This window comes from Dermochelys coriacea, chromosome 6, assembly GCF_009764565.3.
Source record: "Dermochelys coriacea isolate rDerCor1 chromosome 6, rDerCor1.pri.v4, whole genome shotgun sequence".
Classification (NCBI taxonomy): Eukaryota; Metazoa; Chordata; order Testudines; family Dermochelyidae; genus Dermochelys; species Dermochelys coriacea.
In genome coordinates this window covers 697,128-709,464 of record NC_050073.1, presented here as the reverse complement: position 1 = coordinate 709,464, position 12,337 = coordinate 697,128, and the positions used below count along the sequence as shown (strand labels likewise).

The 12,337-nt window shown below is 60.2% G+C and overlaps 2 protein-coding genes across 2 annotated transcripts in view; one reads left to right on the top strand and one right to left on the bottom strand.

The window, feature by feature from the left end:
* Positions 1–91: 91 nt before the first annotated feature.
* KIF22 (kinesin family member 22) lies at positions 92–5,406 on the bottom strand. Its single transcript, XM_038406658.2, has 12 exons — positions 4,955–5,406; positions 4,686–4,813; positions 4,436–4,596; positions 2,925–3,365; positions 2,357–2,510; positions 2,150–2,249; positions 1,888–2,062; positions 1,457–1,589; positions 1,050–1,120; positions 632–838; positions 479–538; positions 92–163 (listed from the first exon to the last, which is right to left on the bottom strand). The coding sequence occupies exons 1-12, from the start codon at positions 5,131–5,133 to the stop codon at positions 110–112; spliced, it is 1,863 nt and encodes a 620-aa protein (XP_038262586.1). The 5' UTR covers positions 5,134–5,406; the 3' UTR covers positions 92–109.
* Positions 5,407–7,067: 1,661 nt separating this feature from the next.
* LOC119856742 (major vault protein) overlaps positions 7,068–12,337 on the top strand; it is a 6,486-nt gene continuing 1,216 nt past the window's right edge. The window contains 13 exon segments of the mRNA XM_038404700.2: positions 7,068–7,100; positions 7,102–7,190; positions 7,367–7,400; positions 7,403–7,564; positions 7,640–7,763; positions 7,841–7,876; positions 7,879–7,971; positions 8,253–8,347; positions 8,905–9,141; positions 11,715–11,834; positions 11,959–12,067; positions 12,070–12,116; positions 12,262–12,328. Of these exon segments, the coding sequence (XP_038260628.2) occupies positions 7,068–7,100; positions 7,102–7,190; positions 7,367–7,400; positions 7,403–7,564; positions 7,640–7,763; positions 7,841–7,876; positions 7,879–7,971; positions 8,253–8,347; positions 8,905–9,141; positions 11,715–11,834; positions 11,959–12,067; positions 12,070–12,116; positions 12,262–12,328 (1,246 nt within the window).

The window sequence follows — 12,337 nt, the reverse complement described above, 5'->3', positions numbered from 1 at the left end:
GGCCCTCCCCCCCCCCGCACGTTGGCCGACACTTAAGGGTCTTGCTGGGGTGGGGGTCCCCGCGCCGGCGAAGGAGGAGGCGGAGTCGGGGTGACGGACACAGAGACCTTTATTGAGCGGGGGGTGCGAGCGAGACACGGCCCAGGGCGCTCAGCAGGTTGGCCTGGGGAAGAGCAGCGAGTTAGAGCAGCAGAACCCCCCCCCGTTCCCCCCTCCACACAGCTTCCGCCCCATGCCCCTGCCCCCACCCCTAAGCCACCCCCAGCTTCCACCTCTTGCCCCCCACGAGCCTCCCCCACTTCTCTGCCCCCCCAGCTTCCACCCCCTACCCCTGCCCCCACCCCTAAGCCACTTCTCTGCCCCCCCCACAGCTTCCCCCCCACCCCTGTCCCTCCCCCTAAGGCCTTGACACTGACACAGGCCCCCAGCCCCCATCAGTGCCTCCCCCCTGCCCTGGACCATAACCCCACCCACTCACTTTCAGAAAAGAGGCCACTTGTTTGGCTGTCATCCCCTCCACCTTCTGAAGGTCCTCCACCTGCGAGAGAGGGGCAGAGTGACGGGCTGTGCCCCTGGCCGCGGCCCCCACCTCACCCCCCCAGGCTGCGTCCCCAGCCCCCCCAGCAGGTACCTGGGCGAAGGGCCCATGGAGCTGTCGCCAGGCCATGATGAGCTGGGCTTTCTTGTCCCCGATGCGGTGCAGGGCACGCAGCTCCTTGGCACTGCCCTGGTTGAGCAGCACCAGCAGGTTCTCCCTGCTCCGGGCCAGCAGGTCAGGGCGCAGCATCAGCTCCCAGGGTGGAGCCTGGTTCTCAGCCCCAGGCCCATCTGCCTGGCCCTGGGAGGGAGACATGGGCTAGGGGCTGTGACCTTCCACTACCAGGGGTCCCCCAGCACAGCAATCCACCCCCCGACACAACTAGCTCCCCCATTCACCCCACCCTGCCTATTTCCACCCCCTACTGTCCCAGCCCTCCCAACTGCCCCCCCACACTCATGCCCCCCTCAGCAATGCACCTCCAAGACACCCTGTGCACAGCCCCTCTCACCTGCTTCCTCTGTATGACCAGGACCCCTTCATCTCCACTGGGCATGGCCTGCTTCCCAAGGGGGGTGTGCACTGCAGAGCAGGGGGCAGGGTTAGGGGGGCTAGGAGCCAGGACACCCAGTTCCCTCCTGGCTCTGGGAGGGGAGTGGGGTCCAGTGGTTAGAGCAGGGGGGCACTGGGAGCCAGAACCCCGGGTTCCATCTCAGCTCTGGGAGGGAAGTGGGGTCCAGTGGTTAGAGCAGGGGGGACACTGGGAGCCAGGACACCTGGTTCCATCCTGTCTCTGGGAGGGGAGTGGGGTCCAGTGGTTAGAGGTAGGGGCTGGGAGCCAGGACACTAGGGTTCTCTCAACAAGGGTGCTGTCTAGTGCTTAGATCAGGCCAGGATTGCGGCCCTGAGCCCCCTTACCTTGCTGCAGGGGCAGCACCACAGCCTGTTTCCGGGCCCTGGGGGGTGCCTTGCTGTTGTGCAGGGGCTTGGGCTGACAGGCCTTGTCCAGCAGTGCCACAGCTTCTAGCTCCCTCTGCCTCTCCTTCAGCTTCTGTAGGGGAGGCCAGGTCAGTGGGGAGGGCAGGTGGAGGGCACATGGGGGACAGTCATAGGCCAGCTGAGCACAAGGGGGTTTGGGGCTGGAGGGAACCAGGGAAGCAATGGGAGAAGCATTATGGGGCAGTCTATGGGAACAGGTTACGGGGTGGGGGTTTCCCAGGAGCTGGGTGGAGCAGGGGAGTGCAGGGGAGCTGTGCAGGGGTCCCCAGGGTCAAGTGTAAGGGTACAGGGAGCCAGGCAGGGCTCTGGGGGTCCCCAGGGAGCAGCACATGGACATGGGGCTCACCCACCTGCAGCTCACTGCGCGTCTCCTCCAGCTGGCGCAGCAGGGCCACCCGCTCCCGCCGGGGGGTACTGAGGAGCGGCAGCCTCCGTCCGGCATCCCCCTGCTGCTTCTCCAGCTGCTCCAGGCCCAGCAGCCGCTGCACCAGCCTTGGGTCCAGCTGCTCCAGGGGCAGCAGGGAGCTTGGGGGAGAGGAGACTGACCATTAGCCCAATAACTCCCCACCACGCTCCCCCACACACCCCCTCCCCAGGGCTCCCACCCCTCACCTGAGCGGCTTGGCCTCAGGGGGCTCCTCCTTGTGAGGACTCTTGGCCCCAGGGCTGGCACTGCCGGCTTCAGGATCCTCATGAGGTCTCTTGCGTGCAGCTGTGGGAAGAGAAGGGTGAGGCCAGGCTGGGCACAACCCCTGGGATCACCCCCCCGTTGATCCCTTAGCCCCATGGACAAGGCAGCCTGGCCCGGCCCAGCCTTACCTGGGGCCTGCAGTGTCTCCTGGGTGAAGGGCCGATTCACCACGTGCTTGGACTTGGCAGCAAAGTTCAGCGTGCTCAGCGTGTCAAAATAGAAGCATTGCTCGGGGGCAACATTCGCAATGATCACACTGTGAGCTGAGCCCCCCAGGGAGTCCTGGGGAGAGAGAACACCCAGGAGTCCTGCACCTGCCCCGGCTCTAACCACCAGCCCCCAGTTCCCTCCCAGAGCTGAGAGAACCCAAGAGTCCTGCACCAGTCCCCTCACGCTGGCAGAGCTGGGCAGGGCAGGGGACAGTGCATCTGGTGCTGCCCCTTCCGCAGTATTTGGTTTTTGTCCCCCTCAGCTCTCTCTGCTCCAGGCCCCACATCAGACTTTGATACTGAGCCTCTGACACCCAAGAGCTCCCTGCTCTGTTGCAGGAGAACACCAGGTGGGAGCAGTGCCAGGGCAGAGTCCTGGTGTGTGCACCCCCGTCCCAGGATAGGACCCCAGCGTGCATTCCTCCCCCGCAGCCTCTGGCCCCGGCCCCACCCCTGTTCCAGGGGAGGACCCCAGCAGCCAGCGCACCTGCAGCAGGCGGGTGAGCTTGCTGTCACGGTATGGCACACGGGGCAGCCCCTGGTTGAGGGCGTCCACCACCTTGCTGAGCACGTGCAGGGAGGTGTTGATGGCACCACTCTCTTTCAGCCGCAGGCCACGGTTGCCGGTGCGCCGGTTGTCCTCAGAGCCAGCCAGGTCGATGAGGCAGAGCTTGGCCGTGCGGCGGCGGTGGGGGGGTGCCTGCTGGATCCGCGCCACCCGCACCAGCAGCACAGCGTGGCTGCGGCTTGAGCGGTCGTTGAGGTGAGTGGAGGCTACAGTGCGGTTGCGGCTGGCTGGCAGGAAGTGCCGCTCGAAGTCCCCGAAGCCTCCCAGCTCTCGCTCAGTCAGCCCCGGGATCAGGATGTTCCGGTCCCGGTCCTCCCGGATCGGCAGGTCCTGCTGTGACGGCTCCAGCAGGTCCAGCACCTGGAGTTGGAGGAAACATCAGAGGAAGGATCCTGCTGCATCCCCACCAGGGCTCCCAGCACCCCCCAACCTCTATCCTGGACTGCCAGGATTCTCCCTGCCCCATTATCTCACCAGCCCCAGCCAGTGCACATCTCCACACGCCTCACCCATCTGTCCCCTGGTATCTCAGTTTCTCTCCTCACCCCTGACCAAGAGGGAATCCCCCATCAGCCCATCCCAGATCAGCAAGATCCTACCAGCCCATCTCCCTCCTAGTTCACCCCCACATACACCTGCCAGCCCCCCTCAGACTGGTGGGTGAGACAAAGTGGGAATTTTGTGTCATTTTGATGAAGCCTGTGTGTCTCAGTTTCCCCTCTATGCTGCACCATCATGCAGTGGGGAGAAGGTCTGTCAGCTCTCAGGGTAGGCAAACCTACAGGTGTGAATGTCTCCAAGCTGCCTGGAGCCTTAGGCCCCATCAGTAGAGTTTATAAGAAGACAATGGCAATCCCAGTCACCTGGGCTTTGATACCTAGTGACAGGACCATGGCCGACCCACCTCTCTTCGGGGACCGAGCAGCATTTGCCCACCTAGAGAACGCAGGACCAGGGAGGGACTGCTAGTTAAAGGTTGGCTTCTGCAGGCTTTGAGGACACACCTGAACTGGGCCAACAGGAGTCAGAGGCACAGGGCTTGGGCTGACCAGGATGGGCTGGGCTGTAACTTCCTTCCCTGGCTAACCAAGGATTTGCCACACTGTGCAGCTGGCTAACGAACCCATTGTTGCCAGCACTGGCAGCATGGCCCTGCAGATACTGCTGGAGATTGTACAAGTCTACAGAGCTCAACGTGGGAAGTGGAGGGGCTGCAGGCTCCTCCGGCCTAAGGAGGTGGTGAGGCCCGTGGCCTCCCCTGGAGGAAGAGCGGGACCCCTTGGAAGTCTGGCTCAATGAAGGAGGCCTCCCAGAGACTGCTCTAAAGCTAGGGTGTTAGTACCCATCCTGTGGATCTCCAACAATGGGTCCAGCAGCTGGCTAGACAATTCTTCCCCCCAGTACTGTCCTCACCCCACCCCCATACTTGCCTTCTCCTGGTAGATCTCCAGGTAGGACATGGAGACTGAGTAGTCCCACTCCTCACCCCTGGGTGAGCAGCTCGCCTCCCGTGTCATCTGCAGGACATCCCGCAGCGCCCGTGGGATCACTCCTGGCTGTTCTGGGCTGCCCAGCATGGTGTGCGTCTTACCTGGGGTGGAAGGCAAGAAATCAGTTCCTCAACTTCCACAGTCCCCTTCCCCGGGATCAGCCCGTCAGCCCAGCCTCCCCCTTGCTCACCAGCACCAGTGGGCCCATAGGCCAGCACACTGGCATTCTGCCCCTCCAGCAGGTGGCACAGGACAGGCTGCACTGAGCCAGTGTAGAGGTCATGCTGGGTGGCTTGATCTCCATAGAAGGCGTCGAACCTGGAGGACAGAGAAGGGGGGTGGGGGAAGGGCTGTGACGTCAAGGGAGGATCTCAGCACAGGGGCACCCCCTGGCTAGGGCCCCCCGCGCGCGCACGCACGCACGCACACGCACACGCACGCACGCACACACGCACTTACTGGTACGCCATGGTCTCCTTCTTGTTCCTCCAATTGATGATCTCCAGGGAGCGGGAATCCAGACCTCGGACGCAGGGGTCCCCGTGGCTGCAGGGGCGCAGGCGGACGCACACTCGCACACGGGCTGGGGGGCTGGCGCGGCGGGGCTGAGCCCCGCCGGCTCGCTGCTGGGACGGCATGGTGCCCGCCACGGGGGGGTTAGAGAGACAGGAATGGGGGCTCCCCGCCGTCCCGCCCCTCGCGCCCACCGAGCGCCTGCTCTCCTTCAGGTCCGGCAGAAGCTGCAGCGCGCGCGGCCCGCGGCCGTTTGTATTTGGCGCTAACCCCGCCCCCGCCCGGACGCTGGCCAATCAGGGCGCCCGCCGGGTGGGGAGCCGCGCACGCACCCGGCGAAGCGGGAGCGACAGGGTAGGGGAGGCGCGTGCGCATGAGGGGCAGGACAAGATGGCGGCGTGTGTGACGTCACAGGGAGGAAAATAACAAAAAGCGCATGCGCATCAGGGACTGTGGCAGAAACGTGCACGCTCAGTGCGCAATTCTGTGCGGAGGGGGGAGGGAAAAGCACCGGAGCATGCGCATTAAGGGAAAGTAGAGTCGCTTGGCAGATGCGCACGAAAGGAAAAAAAGGACTGCCGATATACGCATGCGCACAATGGGACATGGGTGAGAACTACGCATGCGCAGGTGCCTCTGCGCGCGGGGAACACGTGAAATGGCGCATGCGCAACCAAGAGGCGGGACGGAAGGTTTCGCAGAAACGCTGCGGACCCGAGGGGCCCCGGTCACCCGACGGTCGCGGGCTCTGCTGTGGGGCGGGGCCCCATTCCCACTGCGCAAGCGTCAATTGGTGCCCCACCCCCACCCCCTCCCGCTGCCGTGCCCGGCCCCAGCCTGCCCCGGTCCCTCCCGTTGCCCTGCCCCCCCCTCTGTTACCCCATGACCAGGGGCTACTAAATTCACGGCCGTGAAAGCTGCTCTCCTGCGCGCTCGTCCCCGGTCCTGTACAGCTCTCACGGGGGAGCCCAGCGTCTCCAACTGGGGGTCCTGACCCAAGAGCGAGTTGCGGGGGGTCACGAGGTTATTTTGGGGGGTTGCGGAATCGCCACCCTTCGCCCTGCACTGCTGCCTGCGGGCTGGGTGGCCGGAGAGCGGCGGCTGCGGACGAGGGCCCAGCTTGGCAGGCAGAAGGAAGGGTGGCGAGGCGAGGCCGGGCCGGGCCATGGTTTTGCGCGGGGCTCCCGGCCAGCAGCCGCCGCCCTCCAGCTCCCAGCTCCGAAGGCGCCGTCGCCAACAGGAGCCCAGAAGGGAGGGTGGAGGTACCGCAACCCCCCCAAATAACCTTCCGATACCCCCCCTCCCACACACACACAACTCCTCTTTGGGTCAGGACCCTACAATTCCCACACCCGGACGTTTCAGGTGAAAGAGCTGAAATCAGGACGTTTCTGATTTTAAAATCCTATGACCAGGAAATTTACCCAAATGGACCTTGAATTTGGTAGGGCCCTAGCCATGACTGGGGGCTGTGAATCGGGGATCCCTTCCTAGGGAAAAGGGGGCCCCAGGATTGGGAGGCTGTGAGACAGGGGAAGGGGGCTGAGGACTGGGGGCACTGAGAGGGGGAAAGGGGGGCCAGGACTGGAGTGTGTGTAGCTGAGATGGGGGAAGGGAGGCCCAGGACTGGGGCGGGGGCGGCTCCGTTTCCCCTTTAAGCGGGTCCCGCCCAGCCTGGGGGCGGGTCAGCTGGGTCTCAGCTGTGTCCTGCAGGAAACAGCTGGTACCTATGTGTGGCCAGGATGTAGGGGGGGCTCTGAGATTGGGGCGGGGGGTTGCCCCCAGACACCCCTTCCCTTCGGCAAAGCTGGGTCGCAGCCTAGATGGTATCCAGGCAATCCTGGGGCTAGTGCAAGGGGGGTTGAATTCTGGCCTAGGGGCGCCCCGGGTGTGGCATGGGGGAGGTCAGTCCTGGCCCAGGGGTGCCCCGGGTGTGGGTGCGGCCCTGGTGCAGAGAGTTCTGGGAACATGCCTGGGCCAGTCGCTCTGTTTGTGCTGGGATTGGAGGCCTGTGCCTGATCCAGGGGCTGCTAACCACCCGCCCTGCCCCATAGCTGACATGGCCGAGGAATCCATCATCCGCATCCCCCCACCACCACTACATCCACGTGCTGGACCAGAACTCAAACGTGACCCGCGTCGAGGTGGGGCCGCAGACCTACATCCGCCAGGACAATGAGCGGTGAGGGGAGCAGGAGCTGGGGCAGGCCTGGGGCAGAGGGGGCTGTGGGGAGAGAGGTTGTGCTGCTGGGGAGGGGATGGGGTGGGAGGAGACCAGGAGGAGAGGTTATGGGGGGCTGGCAGGGTCATGGGGGTTGGTTCCCAGCACCCACCTGACATGTTCCCCCCACCTCGCAGGGTTGTCTTCCCCCCAGCCAAGATGGTGACAGTGGCCCCCCCCAGCACTACTGCACGGTGCTGCACCCTGTGGTGCGGGCGTCGGGTGCTGGGGTGCAGTTCGATGCCTCGGGGCAGGCACTGCTGCAGCACGCGGACCTGGAGATCCAGCTCAGCCAGCCCCCCTCCCCCCTCTACCTGGGGGAGGAGATCCAGCAGGTAATGCCCAGCCCCACGCCCGGCCCGGAGCCAGCCTGTCCCCGAGCTGTGCCCTGAGCCTCCTCTTGCCCCCAGGGGATCACGGCCCTGCAGGTGGTCCTTCCAAACACCGCTCTGCACCTCAAGGCCCTGCTGGATTTTGAGGACGATCAGGGTGGGAAATACATGGCCGGGGACAAGTTCTTCTTTGAGGGGCCAGGTGAATGGGCTGGGCTGGGGGCCTGGGCAGAGCCCGGCCAGCCGGGCTCGTCCGCGGCTAACGCCAGCCTCCCGCAGGCACCCACATCGTGCGGACTGGGGTGGAGGTGGTGAAATCATCCAGGCCACCGTCATCCGCCACAACCAGGCCATCCGGCTCCGGGCCCGCAAGGAGTGTACAGACCAGGAGGGGACCTGGCGAGTCACAGGTAGCACCCCCCCGTCCGCTCTGCCGACGCCCCTCACTCCCAACCCTCAGCCCCCAGCGCCGCCCGCACTCCCGACCTGCAATCCCCCAGTCCTGGGCCCGTCTCCCCAGCGCCCCTCACTCCCGACCCACAGCCCCCCAACCCTGCGCCTGTCCCCCAAGCTCCACTGGCGCCCCTCACTCCTGACCTACAGCTCCTGCTAGCCCAACCCTGCCCCCCACCCAGCTCTGCCGGTGCCCCTCACTCCTGACCTGTAGCCATGTCTCTCTCCCCTCACCCAGGTGAGGAGTGGCTGGTGAAGCGAGTGGGTGCTTATCTCCCTGCCATGTTTGAGGAGGTGGTTGACATTGTGGATGCTTTTGTGCTGACGGAGAAGGTGGGGGGGGCAAGGGGTGCTGGTGGCAGTCGGTGTGACCGGGGCAGGGGTGTGTGTGCAATCTGCACCCGGGAGGGGGCAGGACAGGGTGGGGCTGGGTTTCCAACCTGGGGAAGGAGCTCCCTTGCTGTGAGGTGGCCTCCTTATTGGCTGAGAGGGCGGGACTGAGGTTAGAGGGTTCCCAGCCCCACCCCTAAGGGGAGTGGTGGCGGGGAGGGATGAGATTGGGGCATGGTGCTGTCTGGGAGTGGAGGGGATGGGGGAGTCCAGGGTGGGGAGGGACTGGGAGGATATGAAATGGGTCTGATCTTTGGGGGGAGGGACATGTGGTGGGGAGGAAATTGGGGGAAGCTGGATGTGACCTGGGGGGGAAGGACTAGTGTGGGGTTGACCCCATGGACAAGGAGATGATGTGGGGGACCCTGGGGAAGAGTGGGATCTGGGGGAGGGGAGAGTATGTGGCTATGGGGGCGGAGTCGGGGTTCCTTGGGGAAGGAGGGAATAGCCAGGACCTGGCTCCCCTTATGCTGATGGCCGTGTTCCCCTTTCCCCCACAGGGGGCGCTGCATCTCCGCACCACCAAGACCTTCCGGGACCCGGAGGACATGGTGCGCCGGACTGGGGAGGAGTGGCTGGTGACACTAGCTCAGAGTGAGGCCTACATCTCCAACGTCTACGAGGAGGTGGTGGGCATTGTGGACATCACCACGCTGAGCTGCCGCCAGTACTGCGTGGTGTGCGACCCAGTGGGGCCCAATGGCAAGCCCCAGCTGGGCCAGGAGAAGGTGATCAAGGTATAGCGGCCATGTGTATACCATGACAATATGGTACTAGTGTAAACTCCGGGCCCACAGTTGCTTTAGGGAATACGGTAGCAGGTAGCACCCATAGTACTGTGTCTATGTTCAGGTAAAGCTTTGTTCCCCTGCCTCTGGTAAGGCTGCATAGCTCCCGGGGCGCATTTATTCCACTAAATGTGGTAGTGCTGTGGGGCATATGTATTCTACTGAGAACCAGGGCACTTTAGATTGAAGGGTCACTTATATTCTAGTAAATATAGAACAACTGTATCGTGGGGAATGTTTATGCTAGTCCATTTTATGTTGGGGGGGGCACTTGTGTCAGTAACTATGGTAATGATGTGCATCTCATTGGGCGTATTTACACCATTATATATGATAACTATATCTTGTGGGGGCATGTTTATCCTAGTACATAGGGTAACCAAATATTGTTTGTACATGTTTGTTCTAGCATATATGGTAGTTTTGTTTATCTGACATTACAGTACCTCTGGGTATAGCTGTGGGGCACATTTATGGGAGTAATTATAGTAAATGAGGTGCCAGTATGGTATGTCATACTTACCCTTCTAATTACTTCTTTGTTGTAGCCTCCTGTATCCTAGTAAGTATGGTAGCTGAATGGGGCCCAGAATTGCTGTCTACCGTAATTAGTAGAAATACAGAGACAGCTGTGGATAGACTGGTATGGTTAACCTAGGAGCTGGCTACCGTATATACAGGTTTCAGAGTAGCAGCCGTGTTAGTCTGTATCCGCAAAAAGAAAAGGAGGACTTGTGGCACCTTAGAGACCAACGAATTTATTTGAGCATAAGCTTTCGTGAGCTACAGCTCACTTCATCGGATGCATGCAGTGGAAAATACAGTGGGGAGATTTTATATACACAGAGTACATGAAACAATGGGTGTTAACATACAGACTGTAACGAGAGTGATCAGGTAAGGTGAGCTACTACCAGCAGCGGAGAAAAAAACCTTTTGTAGTGATAATCAAGGTGGGCCATTTCCAGCCGTTGACAAGAATGCGTGAGGAATAGTAGGGGGGGGAAATAAACATGGGGAAATAGTTTTATATTATTTATTTATTATTTATATTGAATAGTCTTTATTCAAGTTAATTGCATCCAGTTTGCAAATTAATTCCAATTCAGCAGTCTCTGGTTGGAGTCTGTTTTTGAAGTTTTTTTTTGTTGAAGAACTGCCACTTTTAGGTCTGTAATTGAGTGACCAAAGAGATTGAAGTGTTCTCTGACTGGTTTTTGAATGTTGTAATTCTTGACGTCTGATTTGTGTCCATTTATTCTTTTACGTAGAGACTGTCCAGTTTGACCAATGTACATGGCAGAGGGGCATTGCTGGCACATGATGGCATATATCACATTGGTAGATGCGCAGGTGAACGAGTCTCTGATAGTGTGGCTGGTGTGATTAGGTCCTATGATGGTGTCCCCTGAATAGATATGTGGACAGAGTTGGCAACGGGCTTTGTTGCAAGGATAGGTTCCTGGGTTACAGAGTAGCGGCCGTGTTAGTCTGTATTCGCAAAAAGAAAAGGAGTACTTGTGGCACCTTAGAGACTAACAAATTTATTTGAGCATAAGATTTCCTGAGCTACACCATGAAATGAATCCGATGAAGTGAGCTGTAGCTCACGAAAGCTTATACTCAAATAAATTTGTTAGTCTCTAAGGTGCCACAAGTCCTCCTTTTCTTTTTGTTCCTGGGTTAGTGGTTCTGTTGTGTGGTGTGTGGTTGCTGGTGAGTATTTGCTTCAGATTGGGGGGCTGTCTGTAAGCAAGGACTGGCCTGTCTCCCAAGATCTGTGAGAGTGATGGGTCGTCCTTCAGGATAGGTTGTAGATCCTTGATGATGCGTTGGAGAGGTTTTAGTTGGGGGCTGAAAGTGATGGCTAGTGGCGTTCTGTTATTGTCTTTGTTTCTTTATTTTCTATCGTATATACCAGATTATAGCTGCAGTTATAGATGGGTGGGGGAAGTGTCTGTTGCCAGGTCATAGGAGCAGCTACAGCTGGGGGCGGGGGTGGTGGGGTACCATATTACTCAGTATAGGAGCAGATAGTTACTGTATTTCCACTTTAAAGGTGATGGTTGACAAGGCCATTGTGGAAGGGGGGGTTACTATATTTCCTAGATGATAGGCAAGGGGAAAGGAGGACTTGTGGCACCTTAGAGACTAACAAATTTATTAGAGCATAAGCTTTCGTGAGCTACAGCTCACTTCATCGGATGCATTCGGTGGAAAAGGGTTACTGTATTTTCTAGGCTACATGTAGAATAATAGAAAAAGCAGCTCCTCACCTTGGAGTCGGGTGGGTCTAACCATATTTTTCAGACTGTCTGGGCAGGTGTTGCCTTGTTTCTTCGGCAATAAGTGGGAAAAGGAATAAAATATTCATTGAGGCATGATCTTGCCATATTTTCTAGTTTATATGCACAGTAAATGATATTACCATATTACCTAGACTATAGGCCTACGCTCCCTCCCCACATTTCTTGGGTACCTGTGGAAATTCTCACAAATCGCCCCCCCCTTTGTTACTTCAGGGGGAGAAGTCGTACTTCCTGCAGCCAGGGGAGTCTCTGAAGGAGGGGATCCAAGACATCCTCTCTGAGGAGGAAGGGCTGCTGCTGCAAGCACTCAGCAAGCTGGAGGACTCAGATGAGGTGGGGGAGTCCAGGGCTGGGTTAGCAGGGGGCTGCGGGTGGGGAGTGAGGGGCACCGGCAGAGCAGGGGGGCAGGGGGCTGCGGGTGGGGAATGAGGGACACTGGGATCCCTGACGCCCTCAGGACGGCGGTGAGCTGCAGCAGAAGCCGGGCGATTGCTGGCTCATCCGGGGGCCCCTGGAGTACGTGCCGCTGATGGAGGTGGAGGTGCTGGAGCGGCGCCGCGCCACCCCCCGGGCGAGAACGAGGTCATCTACATGTGCAACATCAAGACAGGCAAGGTGAGCGGGGCCCCTGTCCCTGCCCCACTAACCCCCAATACCCCATATCCCTGTCCTCCTGCCTGCCCTACTGACTCCTGGCACCCCGTATCCCTGCCCCCGCATGGGCTCCTGAGCTCCCCCATGGACTCCCCCCTCTCGCCAGGTGCGGGCGGTGATCGGTCACACCTACATGCTGACGGAGGCCGAGGAGCTCTGGCAGAAGGAGCTTCCCCTCAACG